At 32.9% G+C, this 24,101-nt stretch overlaps 4 protein-coding genes across 4 annotated transcripts; 1 reads left to right on the forward strand and 3 right to left on the reverse strand.

Annotated features, from left to right (window-relative positions):
- Positions 1–699: 699 nt before the first annotated feature.
- On the forward strand, positions 700–1,578 carry LOC6644262. Its single transcript, XM_002066771.1, has one exon. It carries the CDS (start codon positions 700–702, stop codon positions 1,576–1,578), a length of 879 nt encoding a protein of 292 aa, XP_002066807.1.
- A 987-nt stretch (positions 1,579–2,565) lies between these two features.
- LOC6644263 lies at positions 2,566–3,769 on the reverse strand. Its single transcript, XM_023176783.2, has 3 exons — positions 3,388–3,769; positions 3,129–3,305; positions 2,566–2,936 (listed from the first exon to the last, which is right to left on the reverse strand). The coding sequence occupies exons 1-3, from the start codon at positions 3,649–3,651 to the stop codon at positions 2,727–2,729; spliced, it is 651 nt and encodes a 216-aa protein (XP_023032551.2). The 5' UTR covers positions 3,652–3,769; the 3' UTR covers positions 2,566–2,726.
- A 1,487-nt stretch (positions 3,770–5,256) lies between these two features.
- Positions 5,257–7,247, reverse strand: LOC6644197 (putative inorganic phosphate cotransporter). Its single transcript, XM_023176739.2, has 6 exons — positions 7,080–7,247; positions 6,838–7,019; positions 6,322–6,768; positions 5,884–6,265; positions 5,578–5,816; positions 5,257–5,502 (listed from the first exon to the last, which is right to left on the reverse strand). Exons 1-6 carry the CDS (start codon positions 7,132–7,134, stop codon positions 5,368–5,370), a joined length of 1,440 nt encoding a protein of 479 aa, XP_023032507.1. The 5' UTR covers positions 7,135–7,247; the 3' UTR covers positions 5,257–5,367.
- A 1,281-nt stretch (positions 7,248–8,528) lies between these two features.
- LOC6644198 (putative inorganic phosphate cotransporter) lies at positions 8,529–19,122 on the reverse strand. Its single transcript, XM_002066774.4, has 5 exons — positions 18,443–19,122; positions 10,629–10,810; positions 10,121–10,567; positions 9,431–10,054; positions 8,529–9,366 (listed from the first exon to the last, which is right to left on the reverse strand). Exons 1-5 carry the CDS (start codon positions 18,480–18,482, stop codon positions 9,157–9,159), a joined length of 1,503 nt encoding a protein of 500 aa, XP_002066810.1. The 5' UTR covers positions 18,483–19,122; the 3' UTR covers positions 8,529–9,156.
- Between the last annotated feature and the right edge of the window lie 4,979 nt (positions 19,123–24,101).

The following is a 24,101-nucleotide window of genomic DNA, read 5'->3' on the forward strand; positions in this document are numbered from 1 at the left end:
ACGTATGAACGTATTTTGCTACGCGATCCATAAGGGCAGAATTGGCCGTTGGCTAGTGGCGGCGCTAGAGTGCTCGTGTGTTTGTAGAGTGAGCGAGATAGCATATAGCATGTTAAAACAATTTAATAGACATATGTACATTTGGTTTTCGAAATTTTAAACATTTGTTTCACCTGGTGTATGGTATACCCAAGTCGGCGAGACGACTTACTTACTTCATTTAATTCAGATTTCTAGCAGATAATATTCATCACTTGGCATTATTGAAAACTATCTATCTAACTAGTAAATTTGCATAGGTAATTGCAGCCGGGTCACGTTCTTCTATTCCGAAAATTACTACATCAGTGACTAGAAAAAAATTTCATATTGTTAAACAAAGAAGTAAAATATGCACAGTTTACGAAAGTTTTCCACCAACATGTCGTTGAACCAAACATTAACTATGTGGGCGTCATACGTTTTATGCTTGATTATCATAATTTCTACATATGACAAGTTTTTAAAGCTCTACCGAGTAGTAATCTTATTTAAAAAAAGAGAGTTCGGTAGTTTCTTTCTTTTTCTTAATAGATATTATTAATATCTTGAAAAAGACACCTGCCAGGTGCGAATATCTTAGACTATTTATACCGCAGTTCACAGTACAATAAAGAACATATTAAGGTTTGCATTCGAAGAAGACACATCTCGTTCACCATGAGGATCCAAATTGTACTACTAATTCTGTGCTTTACTACTGTCCTGACCCTAGCTGAGGATAGTAAGACGTTGAAAGATGATCCCGAAATTCTGGAGATTCTCAAAAAAGGCGAGGAGGAGCTGAAGAAACTGAACCACGAGGTTCACGGTCTAGCCAACTCACAGAAAGGCATTGAAGAGAAAATCAAGAGGCAGCGTGACCAGTTGAAGGGTATTACCCGTCTCGAGGAAGATTTGGTTAAACTTCAAAATGACACTGCCCACAGCTTTCAACTGACTGCAAGTGGGGTGAGAAATCTTACCTCTAGCATTCGCTCCTTTGAAGTGAAAAACAATGAGGCGCTGCAAAATCTAAACAAAATTGAACTCCAGATCAAAGAAGTCATTGGCAAAGTGGATGCCAACCAAAATGTACATAAAAACGAATTAAAAAACGTATCCAAGGCGGTGGAGAAGCATTTAGAAGATCTCAGCAATTTACTTAGGCAATCCATTACAAGAGAATTGGTTTCTCTAGAAAAGACAGCGAAAAACATGAAATCTGCGCAAAAGAATATTGATCACAAAGTCTTGCATTTAAATGAGCTAAATGACATGACTGGCAGAGCTAACTATAAAATAGATGAATTGGAACAGAGTCTACAACTAGTTAACAATACGCAAACTCAAAGGTTAGCTGACATCTCCAAGTCCGCCCTGAAGGTTGATGTGGGCGTGGAACATATCGCCAAGAAACTCGTTCAATTGCTGAGCAATCAGAAGAGCATCGAAAAGAAGCTAAGGGACTGTACGGAATATAAGCATCCCAGCCAACCAACTGATCTGAAGGACATATGGGCGCCACCATATTCGGCTCATAACCCATCATTTTGGTAAAAATACAAATTTTTAAACATCGCTTTTTCACATTGCATCTGAAGCAGATCTGCTTAGCATCTATTGAAGAATAAAGGACGTAAACCAAAGTTAACCAAACAGCCGAAACAATTTAATTTTATTATCATAACACAATTTTTAAACTGAATAAATGCGAAAACAAAAATACCAATATAATATTATAATTCTTTGTGAATCTGTTTGATGTGATTCTATGATATTAATCTTGCATCTAGGGAATGCAATTTAAGTAAAGCTTTAAATCAGAGTCTAATGTTTTTGTTTTAAAATATTATTAATTAATTTTAATTATTACTTTTTGTATATTAAACAAGGCTACAAAAATTTGGTGGCTTTAGCTGTTATAGTCGTCAAGATAAAGGGTTGATCCGAACGGAAACGGCTGTTGATGCTGATCAATTTTGTCTGTATATACATATTATCAGAATGGCTCTCTCGGGCCCTGTACTTTCAAATCGGCAAGCTGACTTTTATTTAATTTAATAATGTTTATTCGTTCATGTTGATAGAAAATGTTATAGATCACAATTGCCGTTTATATTGGGCAAGCCCAAACAACAAGTTGTTAACCGCGATTGTAAAAAAGAGATCAACCCGTGTTCTAAATTAATGAAACAAAAACTATTTTATTATCGTAATTGTTTCATGTTTTATTAAAGTTTCACGAAAAAATTTTTTTGCAATCGAAGATAATACCAAATCAAGACCTCGTGTCATCAAAACGATCATTTTTTTGTCTTTGCTCCACTGATTAGTAATGATAAATAAGTATAATAAGTGTAAGTATAATAAGTATAATAAAATTTAAACCACAGTGGAGTCTCGAGAAAGATCGGCATTGTTTTATTTTTTTTTTAGACCTTAAGTCCTTTCAGAAAATCTTAATAAAATCTCTGAACTTCTATAACTTTAACAAACCTTAGCCAAAAACTGAATGATAAAAAAATTAAGCAAAAGCATTTTTCGCTGGAATAACGCAAATTTTATTTTATGGTAGTGCCGATACTAAGTCAAACCCAACAAAAATTATTCGCAACAGCAAAGGAGTTGCTACTGATTAAAATTTACATAATTCCGTTCTAGATTCCTGGATTTATCCCTGAGAACACTGCATTTTTATTGAACGTTCATAAATGTGTTAATAATGGGCCGGTTCGTGAATATGAAAATTTTTTTGAACATTCACCAGTACATATAAAGCAAATCGACTGCGGACGTAGTTTGTTTGTTTGGTCATAGGCCTGTAGTTTAAATTCGACCTTATAGCGACCATTGAAGGCCAGTCCCGTGGAGCTTATATTAAAACGGACATCATAGGGCTCAAAGTAATATTTTGTCTGAAATAAAATTAACAGCAATTACAGAAATGTTTCCTTTTGTATACATATTTGAATATTTATGAGCCAACCCCTGCATTGGCATAAAAAGTATATTGAAAAATTTAATTTTAGATTCTATTCTAAATTTAATTTTAGATTCTATTCTATTTTTTTTTTTTTCACTTATTTGAAGGCATTGTCTATACTTACACCTGGATAAAGGATACATTTTTCTTTCATTACATCTTTATTTATGATATGCTGGGTCACGTATAAGTACCAGTAATTCGATGGGTCATTCATTGCTACGCAAAGATCTCGATAGATGATGTTAAAGATTGTTGGCTGCCAATCGCCAACTTCCCAATGGTACGCAGAGATGTAGATCTTAAAACGCAATTGATTCATAAAGATTGAACAGTACAAAATTTGAGCTCCACACAATTTTACTTCTTATCAATAATCTTACCTCAATGCGATCCGTTGGTTCGATTTCCCATTTGTAGCCAACCGTAAAGTTGCCCGACATATTTACAACATCATCTTCCATTACTCTACTAATCTCTGTCAAATCAAACATGTCTTCTATACTTAGAACGTTTTCGGGTTGATTATAACATTTTCGAAAAATGTCTGGATCATCGAATACAAATTCATAACTGCCCCCTTTTAAACTTTGCACTAAATTCAGGACGAAATTCAGAACAAAAATAAATACAGAAAAGAGTACCATTTCGATTCGTTAACTTGATCGCGAGGAATAATTTCAATTTGCAATCGCCAACCATTTTATACACATGTTCAGGCCCTGCAAAGTCAAAATCGAAGATAACCAACTAACATTATTAGGGCGTGTCGATCAGTTTACTTAGACTAAACATATTATTAAATTAACAACCGAGATCTTAGATGATCATGCATGATATACAGTTTAACAACCTTTTTCTATAAAAAAAAAATTTTTCATTTATAAAATGAAACGCAAGCCAAATAGTATTAAAATATTATATTAAAAAAAAACACCCTTTAATCACGAATTTGAAAACTGTAATGCATTTATGAAACTGCATTGTGGACGAACGCATGTCCATATATGTATAAATTCTTTATTCTTAGTCTATCATTTATAATATATGTGTCGGACATTATAAACCATTGTTTGGTATTTATCCTGACATAACTATGTCATCAGTGGAAAAGATAGTGTTCGTTTCGCTGAACAATTCATTGTTCAAATCTATCTAAAAATATTTTGATTCTTTTTGGTTCTAAGAGAACCGAAACTCTATACTAGGTAATTAATAAGAAAATGAAGTAAGTCGTCCCGCCGACTTGGGTTTACCATACACCAGTAAAGCAAATATTTCCAATTTATTAAACAAATGCATTTTCACATGCTTTTTACAAGCATAGCTTAGTATCTCGCTCACTCAAGCATACGAGCACCCTAGCGCCCCCACCAGAGAACGGCCAACTCCGGCCTTATGGAAAAACGTTTATATTCATAACTTGGCTATTTTTGGTCTGATTTTTATTAAAAATTTTTAAAAATATAAAATGTGCGGATTTACTAAGCAAACATACATACCAAAAATGGTGTCTCTAGCTAGAATAGTTTATGAGATAAGCGCTTTTTTTAAATTCCGGGGGCGGAAAGGAGCGTGGCAAAAATTTGAAATAAACTTGATCACTTAACCTACTACACGAGTCTACATACTAAATTTGGTGGCTCTAGCTTTTACAGTCTCCGATATCTAGGTGTTCATACGGACAGACGGACGGACGGACGTGGCCAGATCGACTCGGCTGTTGATGCCGATCAAGAATATATTTACTTTATGTGGTCGGAAAAGCTTCCTTCTGCCTGTTACATACATTTTGGCGACTTTAATATACCATTTCACTTTATGGGTGTATGGTATAACAAAGAGACAGTAATTTTTTAATGAAGCTACATGAAGAAAGAATTTTTAATTGTTAATCTGTTTTATATGTAATTTGGAATTTAAGAATTAGATAGTCTCTGACTTATAAAATATTAATAGCATTATTCGTAAAATATGTTAGGTAACACATATAAACGTACAATTACCTTTCCCTCTGTGTGGATTTCATGACTTGCACATTATTCATACATATTAAAAAAAGTTCTTAAAATCAAATAATTTTACTAATTATTTTCAGCTGTGACTTATATCTCTATTTAAATTCTTCATAAATATTTATGGAATTGCAAATATGGCTCTGTTTAAAGAAGACAATTCTTGAATTGCGTAACGCAATTTTTAAAAATTCCTTATCGCTTTATAAATGTTGATGAATAGTATAAACCTGTGAATTGGTTTTCTTAAATTTATGATGCGTATATATTACGTGGCAAATTTCTAAACATTTGTTCTTAATTATAATTTTGTAGTTATTGCATAAGGTATTAAGCTGGGAAAGGCGCTTATTGGGCTTGTTTCTTCTCTGGCTCATCATAGGGTTGGACTTCTGCAGTACCCCAAAGGAGGAATATAAAACCGTTAAAGAATAGCAACCCAAATGCCAGCCAAAAGGATAACCGCCAATGCCACATGATGCTCTGTGGGGAACAAAAATACAAAAATTTTCAGATGGATAATGAACAAAAGAAAGGCTTGAGTTTTTCTTGACTTGCATTAGACACGATGAAGCCCGTCGTTGTGGGTGCTAAGAAAGCAGCTATCGTTCCAATGCTATTTACAATGGCAGCAACAGATCCCGCATTGTTGGGACTGAAGTCCATGGGAACTAACTTAATGCCAGTGTAGTAGGAACCCATATAAAACATGGACAACATAAAAAGGGCAATGACAATTGTGCGATAGCAATTGCCATAAGAAGCACCAATTATAAAGGCACCACCACCCCAAGCAGCTGAACAGATGATATAGGCATAGAAGTCTTAATTTAGAGCAGTTTATATTCTCGTACTCATACCCACCGATAACTGTCATGAGTTTTCTGACAGTGGTAACTTCCATTAATTCCCTGAGTATTAAACAATCTCCAATAAACCCAAAGATAATTGCAGATATCGCAAAAGGTATAAAGAGCACCGATGTATAGATACCATTATTAAACACTCCGATACCTAGTATATGTGAGAAATATTTAGGTAAATCGCTGACGATCAGAGACATGGCCCAATCGTGCGCAAATTGAGCGAATATTAATGGCCAAATGGCTCCACTACTTAGAATTTCTTTCCAAGGAACGGGCGGCTTTTCCCTACGTCCCAGATCTCCCATTTCATTGTAAAGATAATTTAACTCATTTGTCGTAATATAGGGATGGGTTTCAGGATAGCTATAGCATAAGAAAATCTAAAAAAAGTATCTAAAAAAGAACTATTCTTACCATTAAAGAGACCCATACTCACAAAGAAAATACACCAGATAAGGCTAAGAACACCAAAGGCTATGAAAACGAAAGACCAATGACATCTATCTAAAAGTATACCAGAGAATATATTGCCGGCAAAGCTGCCCAACATTCCACCACATATGATAAAGGCTCCCATTGTCCCCCGTTCACTGGGTGGTATCCAACTATCGATTATGCCGCTTAAAGCTGGAAATGTCAAACCTTGCCCCAGGCCCATAACAATGCGCATTATTATGAAAGCATATGGTCCATAGGACTTAATGACCAATGGTGACACAACCGATGAGAGTCCTGAGAAGAACATACCTGCAGTTATTATCCATTTGCCACCAAATCTATTCGTTAATATGACACCAGGTAATTGGGCAACGAAATACCCAATAAAAAATGATGACAAAATAAAACCCTGAAGTATCTCTGACCAATTATATGTACCACTGGGCTGGAACAAGAATAAAAAACAAAAGCATTTAATTTTGACTTCCATTTGATGTCACTGTCTTCAGCTTACCTCATTAAAGTTTTCATCTCGTGGACAACAATCAGTTATATTTAATGAATTATTGGACGCATTTGTTTGTTTTATAACTAGCACGGTTATGGCATGCGACAAGCATATTCGAGTCATATAGCAAAAAATAATGGCTAATAGACCCATGAGTTCTAATACAATTCTCTGGCGGAACCGACAACCTAGAAAGCAAATCAAAACTATCTTATTCAGAATCTCAGTGAGTTTTGCGACTGCCTTACACCGGGAAAGCTTTCGCCCCCAATCTGACTGCACTCGTTCCGTACGCTCCGCCATCTTGAAGGAAATCTTTGGTAGGGATTCATATGTGATTGGAACGATTTGAATAGCGCAAATTTGTTAGAGAATAACAAAAATAAATATTAAACAAAATTGAAAAGAAAATATAATGTCACTTAATCAAAACTAAACAAATTAATTTATTTTCAAAATGTTCTTTAAGTGTAAACCGAATTTTTAGCATCCAAATTTTGTGGCATACTTTCAGGAGGAATGCTTTCTCACCCACCACCAAGACCAAGTCGAATTCGGCTTACCGAAGCATATGTTTGTTATTAATATATTAATTATATATTCTACTTATTTTCATAATAAGGAATAAACTGTAAAATTAAAATGTGCGAATAAGACTAAAAGATCGTGTCCTGCCTGGTGTCTGAAGTTTCAAATTGCCTGGATCACCCAACTAGATCAGTCCTTTCTTGAAGTTGACGGAATAATTTGCATTAACTAAAAGACTGAAAACGACAAATTTTACCAATCAAATTAGATTCATTCGTTGATTCGATTAACTTGGTGTTTCCTAGGAACGAAACCCCTTAATTAAGGGTGGACATTATACTAAACCAGAGGCCCTGGGGTAACTTCGACCGCGTCAAAGTGTTTTGTTACTTTTTCCCTATCTATGGCCGTCAAAGTGGAAAAACGTTTTAAAAGTCTAATGTCTTAAAAAAAGGCGAAAGAACGGCCTACAATTTTAGTATAGGAAATAATAAAGTTTTTGAACACCGATTGTTCCTATGGGGAGCTATATGATATAGTACAGTCATTAAGAGCTACGTTAAATTGCGAAATTTTTAAGACAATTTCGTCAAAAGTAACGAAGTTAGTGACAGTACTCACTGTTGAAGCAATATGATATAGTCACCCGATCTTGATCAAATTTGGCACAGTTGAATATAGGTGTAATAAACTTACTAATATTAAATTTCATTAAATTTCGATGAAAGCTCAGAAAATAACGAAGTTATTATTGCATGGGAGCGATATGATATGGTGGTCCGATCCGGCTGAATCCGAGATATACAAACTGTGCAGTATATACAAGCTTACGTGTAAAATTTCATTGTAGCATTTACGGTCTAAAAGTTCGCGTCGATCCAGACGGACGGACAGGCAGACGGACATGACTATTTGAGGTTGTCTTGTCGTGCTGATCAAGAATATATATACTTTATACGGTCGGAGATGCTTTCTTCTATGCGTTGCACACTTCTGACCAACATGAATATATCCTTTTTGCAAGGGTATAAAAATATTCTTCGATTAAATTGTCTACATGACATTAGCAATTAAAAACATTAATGGAAATATTTTAGATGGATTATTTAACTTTGAGGGAAAATATTTTTGTCCAGGAATTTTTTGTTTTTAAAATTAAACTAGAGAAGTTATAAATTTTTTCGGTATGCACTTTATTTGACTAACATTATTTGATAAAAAACAGTAACACGCAAATTTTGTTTACATAGTTTACACATTGATCAACAATATTAAAAAAAAGTTTAAATTTCTACAATAATTGTTTTTTTGTTTTCGAACTAAGTACTATATCTTTTCTAGCGCTTTACAACACTGACTTAAGTACTAAGAATGCAAAATGAAGAAATGCCTTAAGTATTTTTTGTAGGTGTTTCGCTTTTAAAATACTAAATAATAGATAATTAATTAAAGAGAGTAGAGTTGCTTATTTAAATAATTAGTATGTGTGTGGGTGTGTGTATGTGTAAGTAAATTCGCTTAAGTAGTAGTTAATGCCACATAGTGTAGTGCCTGTACGGTTCTGGTTATTTGTTTTCATCTTTTTTTTGGATCGGCCTAGATCGGCGATACTATAAAACTAGCAATGCAATATTAAGGTAATAGGTATAAAATATACACATAACAATGTCTAACATTTCTTTTCTCTTGACTAATCAATAACTAGACAAACAGAAAATTCCAAGTTGAATACATGGAGACATACATATACACATATATATATATATAAGTTTATGGCACAATAGAGGGCTTGGAGCCTTAAGAGCTATGCTGAGCAGACTTTGTCTGATGATCGGAGAATGGATGGGGCTTGCGCTCCTCGGCCTCAAAGTCCACAGAGCGCGGTTCGATGGGTATATTATTGAAGGGCTGAATTTCACCCGAAGCCCAGAAGCAGTAGACAATGGCGGTGACAAAGAGTACGGCAAAGGCCACCCAGAATACTGTTCGCCATTCCAAAAGCGAGGCCTGCAAAATGGATAATTTTGGTCAGTAATTGTCCGATAATCTGATTTCTGTGACGTGAACTTACATTTGGTGTCATCACTCCGACCAGATATGGCGTAATCACTCCCGTAATGGCCCCGATTCCGTTTGTGATGGCCATCAGTGTACCGGCATAGTTGGGACTCAAATCTAGAGGAGTCAGTTTCATGCCCGCATAGAATGCACCCATCAGACCCATGCAGATGGTAAAGAGAACCACAACCAGAGTACGATCACAGCCAGCATAGGATGCACCCACCATGAATATAGCAGGTCCAAAGGCAGCCAAACCTGTCATCACTTTACGGGTATTTGTCGTATTCATAATGTTGCGACGGATCAAATAATCGGCCACAAAACCACTGCCCACCGACACAATCCACATCATCACATAGGGCAATGAGGAGTACAAGCCGTTGGCCTTAATGGAGAATTGCAGGACATCAGCCATATATTTGGGCAAATCGGTGACCATGATATAGAAGCCCCAATCGTGACCAATCTGTGCACAGACTAAGGCAAACATAGGCAGATTCGTCAGAATGGCCTTCCAGGGTGTGGGTGGCAGACTCTTATTGCGTCCAATGTTGCCAATTTCTTTAACCAAATATTCGCGTTCGCTGGGCTTGATAAATGGATGGCTGGTAGGATCGCTGAAGCACAACAGAATCTATGAAATGAGGAAATAGACATTAAAGCTTAGTGCCAAAAACTCATCATTTAGTTTGTTACTTACAAAGATCAAGAACCATATAACGCCCAGACCGCCAAAGAAGTAGAACACAAATGGCCAGTCATATTCATCAAGAAATACACCAGATAACAGATTACCCATAATAGTGCCCACTTGACCACCTCCCAAGACCAAGGCGCCCAATTTACCACGTTCATTGGCTGGCACCCAGGCAGCAAGCAAGACACTTAGAGCGGGGAATGTGGTACCTTCGCCCAGACCCATCAAAACACGAGTCACAATTAACCAATCGGAACCTCCTTGCTGTATGGCCAAGGGTGTTAGCATGGTGAAGATGGCTGTAGACAGGATGCCCAGACCCAAAGTCCATTTGCCGCCGAATTTCTCAGCCAATAGACCGCCAGGAATATGTGTGACAATATAACCAATATAGAAAGATGATAGAATTAGGCCCTGCAGCTCTTCCGACCATTCATATTCGCCTCCGGACTGTGAGATTAGAAAAGAAAAATCAATAACTTCCTTTGGGCAGTCCCATAAATACACTTACATTTGCACCATCATCTAGATCATCAGCTTCACAAATGGCGGTATCGCTATCGTCACCTGTCACATTCTTTTTAACCACCAGCACTGTGATTGCCTGCGAGAGACAAATACGCATCGTGTAGGCATTCAGGATGGCCAGAAAGCCCATGATGGCCAATATCACACGCTGTGGTATTATAAAAACTGAAATAAGCAAGTGAAAGTCATTAATTAGCTAAAGATAACATCTATGAGGGATACTTAATAAAAGTAAACTGGTTTTTCTTTGACGTAGGTTAAATTTGTTTGCTAATCGGTCATAAATTGGCTTAACGTTACGCTCAAATTGTTTCAAATACGTAAATAAATTTTTGGTCAACATGATAATATAAAATATAAATGTATATATATTATATAGTTATATACAATTTATTCAATTGGGCACAAATCAATTTGCGCTGTTAGAGTTCAAATTGTCATGTTGATTGCTCTAGTTTTACGAGTAATTCGATTCCGCACGACACTGCAATTATAATGAAGTGATTTCTTGAATTTTTTTTTTATAAAATCCACCTCTATAGTTGGAAAAAGACAATAGGAATTTTATTAATTAATGAAATGAAAATGTAATTACAACAAATTCAATTTAAATCTGAATACTATTTGCGAATGGTACAAGATTAAATTGAAGCTTTTGACATTGCGAGAACATAATAGATCCACATTTAATGAGCCCCTTAAATATCAATTTATTTTAAACTTTGCCTAAATACGGGTTCATTAAAAGGTTTCCTTTAAGAATTAAATGAAAAAGTGAAGGGCAAGCCTAACTAAGCAAGGATATAATCCCTTTTATACCAACTATGTATATTTATGTGGATTTTATCTAAATTTTCATATGATTTATATCAAAATAAACAATTTCAAACTCTATTCTTTCATTCAATGTAATATGTCGAAGATAAGGAATAAATTTAAACTATCACAAAAGAGGATAAACTTCTAAACGTGGTTAAAAGTAAGTGTAAGTTATTGTAAGAAAGTTAGTTAGTTGTAAGTTTTTGAGCTACAGATGATTGACAGAGGAAAACAATGTTCAAAACTATTTTTTAAAGATAAAAATACAAAGTTATTTATTATCCAAGCTTTTGGGGGAAATACCCATGACTACCGCTTTTTAAAGGGCGACCAATTTTAAGAAATTGTACTTCATTCTTTCCGACTTGGAAATATTTTAAAATTGTATCAAAATGCATTTAATTCACACAGTCGTTTATTTACCACCCGATGTTAGTAATAGAAACAAATGGATGGATATTCTTTCGTTAAAATAAAGGATAAGTTGTCAAAGTTGACAGCATAAAATGAATAAGTCCTTCAATCGGTATCGAGCAAGTGCCAAACTGAAAACAGATTCTTGCAGGTCAAAAACTATATTGATATTTTGTTATACTAACACGAGAAACGGAGTGTCCATCCGCCCCATTCTTTTCCTTAAGATACTAAGGTTGAGTTATATCTAAAATAGTTATAAAGTTTAAAAAGTCGTCATATCCAGAAAGAATTGTGACAATGGAAAAACTAAGTTCTAATTGTGATAAAATTCTTTTTATATATACTTTAATTACAAAATTATTAATATCATTGTTCATCTTAATATTTCGAGATTAAAGAGGCCTTTGATTTAGTATTAACTTTTTACAATGTAATCTAGAAAAGAATTTGACCGCCTTGACATTTATCTCGATTAGAACCTTTATAAAATATAATCTCAATAACATTTCAAGAATTTTTATGAAAATTATGAGCTAACAAAAATTTGTTTATGACCCTTCTGAGAACCCAAATATGTTTATAATATATTTTTATTGGGTTCGCACTTCTTTCACGTGATTAGAAACAAAAACGACGGCGCTATGCACTCATAATCAGTTTCACGAATGGCGGGCGAACGGTCGGGCGGGCGCTCGCACTTTAACAACCGATTATTGTATTATAAAATCGGAATTGTGTCTAATGATAAGGTTGTTCATAGTTACTATTGGTTTCTGAAGTACATTAGATCTGCGATAAAAGGCTCAAGTGCATTTCCAATCCCTAACATGTGTGCCATATCAAAATAAAAAAAAAAAAAGGAGAGAGTATGGGGAAATGAAGATCATAAAGACGAATGGGTAGCAATTAAAAGACAACAACAAATTAATTTTATTTTGAAGGGCTCCAAAAACAATGAAAAATTCAGTAGATATTTATATTTTTTTTGACAACTTGCCAATTGAAGAGATCCGCATTGAAGGTTGAATTCATGAAGATGGACGGGGCTCGTGTGCTCGGACTCTATAACTCAAAAGATTAACATTGACCCATATGAATAGAGGAATTCTAATGAATATCACAATCAAAAACAATTTTATTAACATAATCAGTAGGTATAGTATTCCCTCAACAGGTAAATAAGTCCGCTAGAGTTCATGACTGTATTATTAGATCATAACAATTTTTGTCACACATTTATAATTATTCACGCTCCAACCAGCAACAACTACAACTGTCAATCCACCCACATACAAAACTAGCTCCATTTCTGTCTCTGTCTTTCTGGAACGACGTCACTAGCTGACAACTTTATTTAACTTATAAATTAACATTAATAAATACGTTTATATGTATATATTTTGACGTATGTATACCGCTACTTTGGTTTGCCATCCAATTGAGGCTGGCAATTTAACAATATGTCAATATTTAACATTTTTATTTAACAAAAGCCACCACAAAATAAAATAAAAAATTGCTTTAACTGGCGAAGCCGACAAAATTTATAAGCAATTGGCCACACGATTGTCAAATAAAATATTTAACAAAAAAAAAAAAAAAACAATTCGTTTAATATGATTACCATCGATCGTATGATAAGTTGATAAGCTTACGAAGGCAATACCCAAGTCTATATACTCTGTATGTGTGTGTGTGTGTGTGTGTGTGTGTAAAAGTAGACGCTAATCACATTAAGTAAGTGCCATAATTCACTTCCAATCACGATTAGACGCCTTAAATTGGCTCTAAAATATATGGTTACACTTGGCTAACTAACTCATCATACTGATAAGCCATGTTATATGGACTATGAAATAGTTATGCATCTAGTGAATCTAGTTGAATAGTTATGGATCTAATGAAAAGATTATCTCAACCGAATTCCATTGACTGTAATTGATTATGCTAACTATAGCTATGGCTAACCATAAGTGTATTAAGGGTTCTAAAACAAAGCAAACTATAGTTTTGCTTTCAAAAGTTGAGTACTTGTACGTTTTTAACCATCAAATAAGAATTTTTTTAGTTGATTAAATTGCTTTTTATTAACCGAATCCTTCAACTGGTTATTAACAGTATTAATACATAAAGTTTCTCTTATTTGATTATTAAAAGTTGAATTAAAACATTGAAAAAGTTATTAGAAAATGTTTTTTGTAGCGAAGAAGGAGATTTTTATATTAAACTACCAAAACCCATTTATTAACATTTTAGTTATAGAAAAGTCAATACACAGTAGTTGGAATAAGTCTAAAACCATTTTTTAAAGTTTTATTTATGAAAACATTTAAAAATTTATGTTAATTGCAATGAAGTTTTGTCTACTTTATTATAATAAACCAGAGAGCCGGGGCTAACTTCGACCGCGTCAAAGTTTGTATACCCTTGCAACTTTTATGGTAATTCTTTCCTTACCTAAAGCCATCAAAGTGGAAAAACGTTCAAGCTAAAAAGGCTAACATTTGCGAAAGAACGGCCAATCTTAGTATTGGAAATAACAAAGATATTGATCAAAGTCACTGTTTTCCACCGATCGTTCCTATGGGAGCTATTTGATATAGTAACCCGATCTTTATCAAATTCAGCACAGTCATTAACAGATATATTAAACTAACAAATGTTTAATTTAAAAGCAATCGCGTCAAAAGTAACGAAGTTATTGACAAAAGTCACTGTTTTCGAAAGATCGTTTCTATAGGAGCTATATGATATAGTCACCCGATCTTGATTTGGCACAGTCGTTTATATGTGTAATTAATTCACCAATATGAAATTTCATGACAATAGCTCAGAAAATAACAAAGTTATTGAGAAAAGTCACTGTTCGTGACTTTGCCATTTGTATGGGAGCTATATGATATAGTGATCCGATCCGGCTGAATCCGAGATATACAACGCCTGCAGTATATACAAGCCTACATGCAAAATTTCAGCTCTGTAGCTTTTAGGGTCTAGGAGGAGTTTGCGTTGATCCAGACGGACGGACAGACGGACGGACAGACGGACGGACGGACGGACGGACATGGCTATTTGAACTCGTCTCGTCGTGCTGATCAAGAATATATATACTTTATATGGTCGGAAATGCTTCCTTCTATGCGTTGCACACTTCTGACCAAAATTAATATACCCTTTTTGCAAGGGTATAATAAAAAGTATAAAAAGCATAACTTTCAAATAATTTATAGCAAGCAGACAAAATAATATGTAAAAGTCACTAAATTTAATTGTGTAAAGTGCACAAATATTCCTGATGCCCAAATTATAATTAATTTCTGACAAACTGTAGTCTAAAATTATTTCTTAAAGGAATCTATAGGAATCTATATATCAATAGATTGTTGACAAGACACAATAGTTTACATTAGTTTACAGTTTACATTTTTTAGGAATACCTAATTATTTGATTACATAAAAAATCTCAAAGCAGATGTTAAGAACTTTTCTATCCATAACAAGACCACAAAATTTACTAAATTTATTTTCTGAGACTTAACTAAAAACGTTACCCCTTCTTTATTTAGTATAATTAATGGACATATTATATTAAATGCAGTAAGGAGTTTTACAAAACAATATCCATTAAGGTAACTGGGTTTTTTTACTGATAATTAGAATTACCAAAATCAATTTAGAAAACTTGTGTTTTATCTTACGTAAAGCTGAGAAAACCATTAAAGTCAGCCAAGACATTAGTTTGAGTTATGGACTTTAAAAATTTTTTAAGTTGTTTACTTTGTTTCAATTTAAATGAATTTTTCAAATTTGAAATATATACAAATATATTTCATTGACTGCTAAGAAGAAAGTAAATTATACAAAGAATCCAATAAGGATATAAGGAAATTTGAATCTTTGTATCTTTCAAAGCGTTTCCCACCACGTGACTTGGAAGTTGAGTGCAAGTGTATGTATATTCTATATATGGGTACATATGTACATGTGTCTGTATAATTTTATATGCATATTTTTGGTATGATATTTTTAGTAACTCGAGTGATAAACTTTTGTTGGCTTGTATATTATATGATGTGCAACAAAAAAAAATTATGATTACAATGATGATGTTGTTGATGTTGATATTCCCATTTTGAGATTTATCAAGACCAGCTACTTGCCAGGCCATAAAAAGTACATACATACATACACACACTTGAAAGTATATGTATGTATATTCAGTTAATCATGAGCTAATTGATAGCTTGACACAATATTCTGGCGAAAATATTTAAGTGTAATGGATTGAGTTCGAGGCTAAAGTACAAGCATATATATAGTATAGAGATATGCCCCTCAATTCTCGATATATTTACATATATTTTCGACTTGATTATTGGTGTTCCGTTTTGGCAAGAGTTCAATTGAGTTTAGTTTTAGCATGCATAACAAGTGACTGAATAGAAATGTAGCTTAGTAATTAGCTTGACGAGCCCTTGGCAAATGACATTTTTCCATGGTCTATGGCCAAGTTAAGAGATTAGCTTTCTAAAAAAAAACATGCTACCAAGCCACAAAAGAGATGTAAACTCGTCTCCAACTGTTGGACTCATTCTAAATGTCTGACGCACTTGTTAAAAACCTATGGACTCCAAAACATAACCGTATTAAAACGGAAAATTTTTGGAGAATCACTTAAGTTAATAAACCCATAAAGCTCTTAAGCCTATAAGTACACACAATGAAGCACGTCAATCACATAGCTCCCCCTCCTATATGTGGGCCAAATCAGTCATAAAACCACAATTTAGTGGCAAAATTTTTCCGTTCTAAGAATAATTAAACTTGGTAGCTAGAGTAATTAATGGATTAAAGATTCAGTATGTTAAATTGAATTGCAATTTCATTGTCAATAGCTTAAACAAACCGTTGTTGATCACAAATTGAGGGCTTACATAAACTTCATCATCATCATCATCATGATTGGTCGTATTGACATGGATTCTATATATGTATGTAAGATATATTATTTTTAAACAACTTGCTCAAGCATTGGCCCCCACACACAAAACAAAAAAAAACTCTTACGACAGACGATAAAAAAAGAACTCTAATACCATATAGAAAACTATATACACAAGTAGAGAATTTGAGTTGTTTTTTTTTCTCTTTTATTACATTGACCTTGCCCAAAAAAAGCTTGAAGAAACTATGTGGAAAAGGAAATAAGAAATTGTCGTAATATATGTAAATAATGGATAAAAAGAAGTAAGCAAATGCATAAAACAATAAAATAAGAAGTGGAAGATATAGAAATCTAACTGTTCAGAGAGCGGCAAGTTCCAAGTACATACATATATTCTTTTGAATGGTTTTCTTTGCCAAATATTTGTTCAAGACTTTTTTGTGATTATGAAAAAATAAACATCACATAAAACATAAACGTGAAGCATTTTTTTGTATTTTGCTCTTTTCTTTGAGTTTCTTTTGTTAATAATTATTAGGTATGTAGACGCGTGCCTCGAATAATTCATCTAAAAACTGAAGCAACAAACAAAAACTGAAACAAACTGAAATCAAGAATCGGAAGTAAAGTGCAAAAAACAGAAAACACAAAAATCAACGTTTTGTTTCGTTTCATTTTGGTTATATTTTTGTCATTGTCGTCATTTAAATACTTTTATTACTGTTATTGTTGTTGTCGGTCAATGTCGGTTAAACCACTAAGTACAAAAACAACAACAATAAGAAGAAACCAACAACAACAAAATGTCGTATTTAAACATTTCAAGAATGCTTCAAAAAAATGTGTTGAATACATTGAACTCTCTACTTTTCGTAATCAAAATTTTTGAAGCTTTCAATGGAACAAACAAATAATTTAGCAAGTGAGGGTAAAAACTTCATTTTTTTTATTTACAAGGTGTAAATAGTATGTTGAGATTGCCAAAAATCTTTATTGAGATATTCTCCTAAATCGATCTAGGTAATTTTCATTAAAATTGAAAGTTTTACACATTAAAATATTCCGATTATGTGAATGAATAAGATGAACATTAATTGATTTGAAAACGAAATTACAAAAACATTCTTTTTTTACTTATATATTGCATATACATTTAAAAGAAAATTGTTGTATTTTCAAAAAAACAAAAATTTTAGTTTAGAAAAAAGGAGCTTTCAGAAAAATTGGAACCCGTCTTTTTCAAATTTTTTTTTGTAGGTGACTGCAAACATATTAAAAAGTTAAATTTTGTTTCCCTTTCACTTCTCATCTCACAAAATTTTGTTAAATTCGCTTCACTAAAATAAATATGAAATAAATATCAACTTTGAATTGTATTTTTCTGCTGAAGAATTTTAAAGACTAAGTCATGAAACATTTATTTTTATTTTTTGGTTTAAAAAAAGGTGTAAGGATCTCCCAAAAGCACTTTAAGCTGATTTTGTTATATTATAAATTTTTTACAGGGTATATCGCGATAGAACTCTAAAACTTCAAAGTTTTCCTCTTCTTTTTCTTTTTCTTTTCCTTTTTTCTTATTTTATTTATTCTTGTTTTTATATTTTTGTCACACTTACATCGTGATAAACTTATGCCCCATTGCGGTTGTTGTGTCATGTTTGGATTGTTATTTTGTAAAGTTAATAAATTAGCCAATTCTTTCGCCACGGTTACGGGTTAAAATAACACCCACAAGAGAGTACTCTGCCGATCCTGCTGATCCTCGCTTGATACTCCTCCAAACACTTTTCGTTGGCCAAACACAGAGACACTTGGGCACAGACACGGATGAAGAACACGCGCTTTATATGAAGAACCGCACGGAATGAGTATGGTAAAGCAACTGAAGGAACTCTGTGTGTTGACGCACTTCTTTGGATTTCCCTTTATTTTTAATATTTCTTTTTGATTTTATTTTATTTGAATTTTTTTCTCGAAATTTTCACACTTTACATCACACACATACAACAAATACACAAAGAATAAGAGAGAGAGAGTGGGGGAGAACGTTGCGATCGAGTTTTGCGGTATATTGTGTTCCGCGCGCGTTCACATGGGCTGTTAAATTTCAAATGAGAAATTCGTTTCCACCGACTTTAGTTTATATGCCAGCAGATAAGCGCAAGTGTTGACGCTTGGCGCTGCTGCTGCTGTTGGGGACTGTTTGGGGACTGTTGGAGCTGCGACAGCTCTGGAGTTTTTATTAGCCCCTCGATCAGTCACTCAGTCACTCGATCGAGTCGTTTGTGCCGCGCCGTTGTAGTCTATGGGGGCCCTGCTGGCAGTTTGTTGGCTCTGTTACGACAAGGAGTCGTTGCTGAGCATACGGCTCTCTATATAGTGGCATATGGTAGTGCAATAAAATGTTTTTTTTTTTTGGTTTTTGCTATCTGGACAATCGGCCATCGGTCGATAGTGTCGATATGCCTAAAAGGTTATGCCGCCGCCAAGGAAATTTTTAGTTTTTATTGGCTAGTTTGCCCATTTCTAGCTTAGATTTAACAATCGATTCTGCGTTGAATACCTAACGTCTGACGATTTAACGGCAATTTTTTTTTGTGTTTTTTGTATGCTCGTGTATTTGCACTATCTTGTTCTATATAATAAATGCTTAGCTCTACATATACATACAAATATATCTACATAGGTATATAACTATATAACTATTGTAGAGAGCAAAAAACCACCAAATTATAACAAAAAAAAAAAAGAATATATTGTTTAAAGCTATTGTACTACAATGAGAAATACATTGCACTTTTGCACTCTACAATGGCTCTTATTGGTCATAGGCGACTTGATTGAAATCTTTATAAATAACAATGATGTTCATGTTATTTAGCAATATCATTTTAATCAGCTCTAAGATTAAAGCTACCTTGTAAAAGCAAAGAATTTGCGAAATTGCAATTTTAAATCCTTTGTGTAGAAACTCCATAAAATGTTTTCTACCATTTCAACATTCATTTTTTGAGCCCCAAGTTTATAATATTCGCAGACTTTTTTTATACTATATACGAGATGTGTTCAAAGAGTTGGGAAACTTTTTCGCGACATTGGATTTTATTATTTTATTATATGTACATTCGTATGTTTTAACTACTCTATGACGTCAATGTTGATATTAATTTACTCAAAATTATCATAACAGTTAATGAATCATGGTAACTGAATTTTAATTTTGTATTAGACATTAAAAGTTCTCTATACAAGGTCAAAAAGTAAAAGCATTGCCTCAAAGGTGTATGCCAGGTGTAATCAGCATTTGAAATAATCTATCTGAAACACATTTCTCAATTCCAATTAAATTGGATAACAGAAAAGTGACATATGTTGTTTAAATAGAAATCAACTTGATTATTTTGATTCAAATCCAACTGATGGTAAGAAAAATGAATATTTTCATACTTGTTTCCAAAAAAAAAACACAAAAATGTCTTTACCATATGTTCAGATCTGAGTAAGGCCAAAAGATGAAATCGATTTAAAGAAGTGGTAATATGAAACTTATCAAAACTCAACGAGTCGAAGGTTCTCACATTTGTATCCATTTGTAATCAGAAAATTAGATCAGTTATGACTATTTAATTTAGAAAAAGGCTTCGAGGATTCAGACGTTGACTAACTTGGAGCATATAATATAATAAAAATATTTTGTAAAAACTCATCAACAAAATCAAATTTTCAAATAACAATAATATTAAAATGTTTATTTAAAGTTAGAATGATTAATGCACGTATCTAAATTTTAGAGGTACAGTAGAATCCGGTTATAGCGACTAAAGTTCGATGAGTGATTGGTTGGTTCCAATACAATCTTATATAAAAGGGCCTCCGATTAGTTGAGCGTATAACCGGATTCTACTGTATATATTAAATTTTGGATTATGTTTCGGAAGAATGTTCAAAGTTACTACCAATATTCTTTTGAAGATATTATACAATAAGTACCAAATTCTAAACGCGTCAAGACACAGTAAAGTCGAATTGATATATAAAATCAAATGAATATATTATAAGCTCAATTTAAAATCCATTATCACTTTTTCACCTGTATAACTATATGAATTATAAGTCGTTTATAAGTCTATTTTGTTATTTTAATATATTGTGTGGCATATATATAGCTCTGACAGCTCAACGTCAAGATTTTTGTAAATAAAAGATAACAATTGGATTGGTTACCGATGAATATATCGGAATTATAACATAAAAACCAATTCATTTTTTATCTTTTATTTACAAAAATCTTAAACTCGAGCCTGCAAATAACTTAAAAGTGGATAAGTCCCTCAAATAATATATTAAAACTATAATTTTTAAAATAAATTACAATTAAATTCTTAAAAATGCAAAAAATGAAAGTTTAACTATAGAAACAAATCTAAAAAAAAACATGTAATATAAATTTAGATTCGTATTGAAAATTTAAGATTTTCGCTTGCTCTTTTTTTATTAAAAGCCTTCAATATACGTAAGTTTTTTTTGTGAATTTTACATAGAAACAAAAGAATATTTGTATATACATCTATTTTATAGTACACTTAAATTAGTTCCCAAGGTATGTATATAGTTTTAAAATATTTGATATAAATAGGCTCATCACAACAAAAAACAAAACAAAAAGAAAACTTAATATCTTTTTCATCTGCTTGCATATAGACACGTGTTTTTCTTAATTTCCCAGACGAATTAAAAGAAGAATTATGTGTTGTTTTGCACAGTTTGAAATGCCCGGCAAAATGCAGTGCAGGGTATTAACAAACACAAGCTTCACAACTAGATTTTTTGTTTAGTCAGTTTATTTTTTGTTTTTTTTTTTTACATAGTTTAGTTACAAACGGTTACCGGTTAGAGGCTGGTTTTTGTTTTTTTGCTTTTGCTTTGCGCAATGCAATTAATCAAACTGGGCGGGACCCAGGGAGGGATGGGAGGAGAGTTTGATTGGGTGACAAAGTGAATGCTGCTGAAACTTACTATGCCAGATACTACCAACTAGAAGCGAATTCTAACTGGTCCAAATTAGTTTGAAATGTTAATTGTTTGCTAAAAACTAAAATGCAAACTAAAGTGATTATTTCAAATTTTTTTTTGGATCAGTTCGTAATGATCTCGTTCCATTGTTTAGTGGTTTACATTATGGTTTTGGCATGCCGTAATATGATATATGCCTCCAAAGACAGAGATAGTGCAATGACTTGTGCCCCTCTATCATGATAAATTGGCACTTTAAAAGATAATCATTCCGATAAGTATGAGTATAGAATGCAATGTCATTCACTTGATCTAAGTAGGTCTCAGTTATCGCTGGAAACCTAATCCAGATGCTTGTCAACACGTAACTATATATATATATGTACAAATATGTATCTATCAGTTTGGCAAGTGCAAACTGAGTCTACGAGGTGGATTTAAATTAAGTAGGAACCAAACTAACAAATTAAAATTCTTTTCTTGCTGAAGTATTCCCCAAACATTGCTCGTTTCATGACAAAATTAAGCTTAAATAGTTTATTTTAATAATAATAAGTTTATATTTCTATTATATTTTTTCAATAGTTTGACAAAGCATATGCAAAATTAAAGTAAGCTGTCGAAATGGAATTTTCAGTATTTTGACCATGTTTTTATATAAAATTTTGTTTTCAAAACCGATTGAAATAACTGAGTGATCCTTGAAAATAAAAGTGTTGAAAAAACGATTTAAAGAATAGAAAATATATCAAAAAGGCATCTGACATTATAGGCCGGAAATTTATTGCAATTTGATCAAAAGTTATTGAAATCAATAGAGTGTTTCAATCCTCGAGTTTTTCAATTCTCCTGCTTATGTGAAGAAATTGCAATCAATGTTGATCAATAATCTAACAAATAATCTAAACTCAACGCACACTTAAGGGATTGAAATGGAAAAGCCAGTATAGGATTATTTTAATCATTCGATAGTTAATTTAAACATAAATAATATAATATAAGTAAGAAAACTAAGCGAATGCAGTTTGAATCCGTTTAAAATCAAGTTAAACTATTCTTAAAATTGACTTAAGTCTTTTAGTTTTTGTTTAATTTCCGTACCTTAGATTTTTATAATTATTATTATTATTATTATTATTAAAGTATAGAAATATATAACTATATCTTTCAAGCACTGGCAACAACTAAGGCCTTCAACTTAGACGAAAACTACATCCAAACACTAGCCTGGGATTCGAACCCGGATTGTTCAGTTGACTAAATGACTGGGTCACTTAGACAACTCATCAACCGAGGACTGCACCTCAGATTTTAGTTTTTCAAAAAAAAAATTGAAAAATGCATATTTTTTTTAACTCTTTAACCCATTTTCTACAAAGCAGAACAACATTTTTTGATAACATATTCAGCGAAAAGTAATGTTGCTAAAGTAATTTAGACCAAAGCTAATAGAACTAACTTTCTTGATAAAAGCAAATGAAACAAACTTAAAATTTGCATATTCACTTTTGTGTAAAAACCTTAAAATATTGTAAAAATTTTGGAAAGATGTCTTACTATGCTAAGTCAAACAATAAGCAAAAGGGGGTGAAGCTTAAAAACGGTCCTCAGTTAACCAAAACAGGTTACTATAGGTCTCTGTCCAGATTAGAAATAATTGAGTTCACTTTTAGATCGGTGACGTCGACTACCGGACGGAGAGACAGACGTAATTTTTGACTAAAAAGCTCACAATTTGAAAACAAATTAAGTGAACGAAAATTTTATTTAAAGACAAAAGCGAAAGGAGATATCAATTTCGATGCCAATAAATTTATTAGGAATGGAATTTAAATTGTTCAATTTTAACTCAAACTTTGACAAGTTGTTTAATAAATGTTTAATAAAATGTTAACAAATATAAAAAGTTGACTTTAAACAATGCACAATTGAAATATCCAGAAATGTTTGAAAAAACTCGACTTATTTGTATAAAATATAAAAAATCGTTTGATTTTTCAAATTAAGTATTAATTTTGAACTCTTTTTACTATAAATTTATTACCTTTTTCGGTATTGTTTCCAAACTCATTACTTAATTTGCACACCTCGCTTTAAGATCGGTTTATAGAGGGGGAAAGTGTCAGAGTGAAGAGAAAGAGGGATGGCGATTGGGAAAGAATGTGTAAGCTGGATCACAGACATGACTGATTTATCAGTCATTTTTCTTATCAATGGCATACTTACTTTGTCCAGACACCACAACTTCAACCAGATGCAGTT

Source organism: Drosophila willistoni (assembly GCF_018902025.1).
Source record: "Drosophila willistoni isolate 14030-0811.24 chromosome 2R unlocalized genomic scaffold, UCI_dwil_1.1 Seg167, whole genome shotgun sequence".
NCBI lineage: Eukaryota > Metazoa > Arthropoda > Insecta > Diptera > Drosophilidae > Drosophila > Drosophila willistoni.

Excerpts from the sequence above, each read along its gene's own strand:
- LOC6644262 (XM_002066771.1), top strand. The coding sequence starts at position 700 with ATGAGGATCCAAATTGTACTACTAATTCTGTGCTTTACTACTGTCCTG.
- LOC6644263 (XM_023176783.2), bottom strand. The coding sequence starts at position 3,651 with ATGGTACTCTTTTCTGTATTTATTTTTGTTCTGAATTTCGTCCTGAAT. Across the intron at positions 3,306-3,387 it reads AACCAACGGATCGCATTGAG|ATCTACATCTCTGCGTACCA; the intron begins GTAAGATTATTG and ends TTGCGTTTTAAG. Across the intron at positions 2,937-3,128 it reads AATGTATCCTTTATCCAGGT|ACAAAATATTACTTTGAGCC; the intron begins GTAAGTATAGAC and ends ATTTTATTTCAG.
- LOC6644197 (XM_023176739.2), bottom strand. The coding sequence starts at position 7,134 with ATGGCGGAGCGTACGGAACGAGTGCAGTCAGATTGGGGGCGAAAGCTT. Across the intron at positions 7,020-7,079 it reads GGGGCGAAAGCTTTCCCGGT|GTTGTCGGTTCCGCCAGAGA; the intron begins GTAAGGCAGTCG and ends TTTGCTTTCTAG. Across the intron at positions 5,503-5,577 it reads CGGGCTTCATCGTGTCTAAT|AGCATCATGTGGCATTGGCG; the intron begins GCAAGTCAAGAA and ends TGTTCCCCACAG.
- LOC6644198 (XM_002066774.4), bottom strand. The coding sequence starts at position 18,482 with ATGACACAACAACCGCAATGGGGCATAAGTTTATCACGAT. Across the intron at positions 10,811-18,442 it reads GGGCATAAGTTTATCACGAT|TTTTTATAATACCACAGCGT; the intron begins GTAAGTGTGACA and ends TGCTTATTTCAG. Across the intron at positions 10,568-10,628 it reads ATCTAGATGATGGTGCAAAT|TCCGGAGGCGAATATGAATG; the intron begins GTAAGTGTATTT and ends CTAATCTCACAG.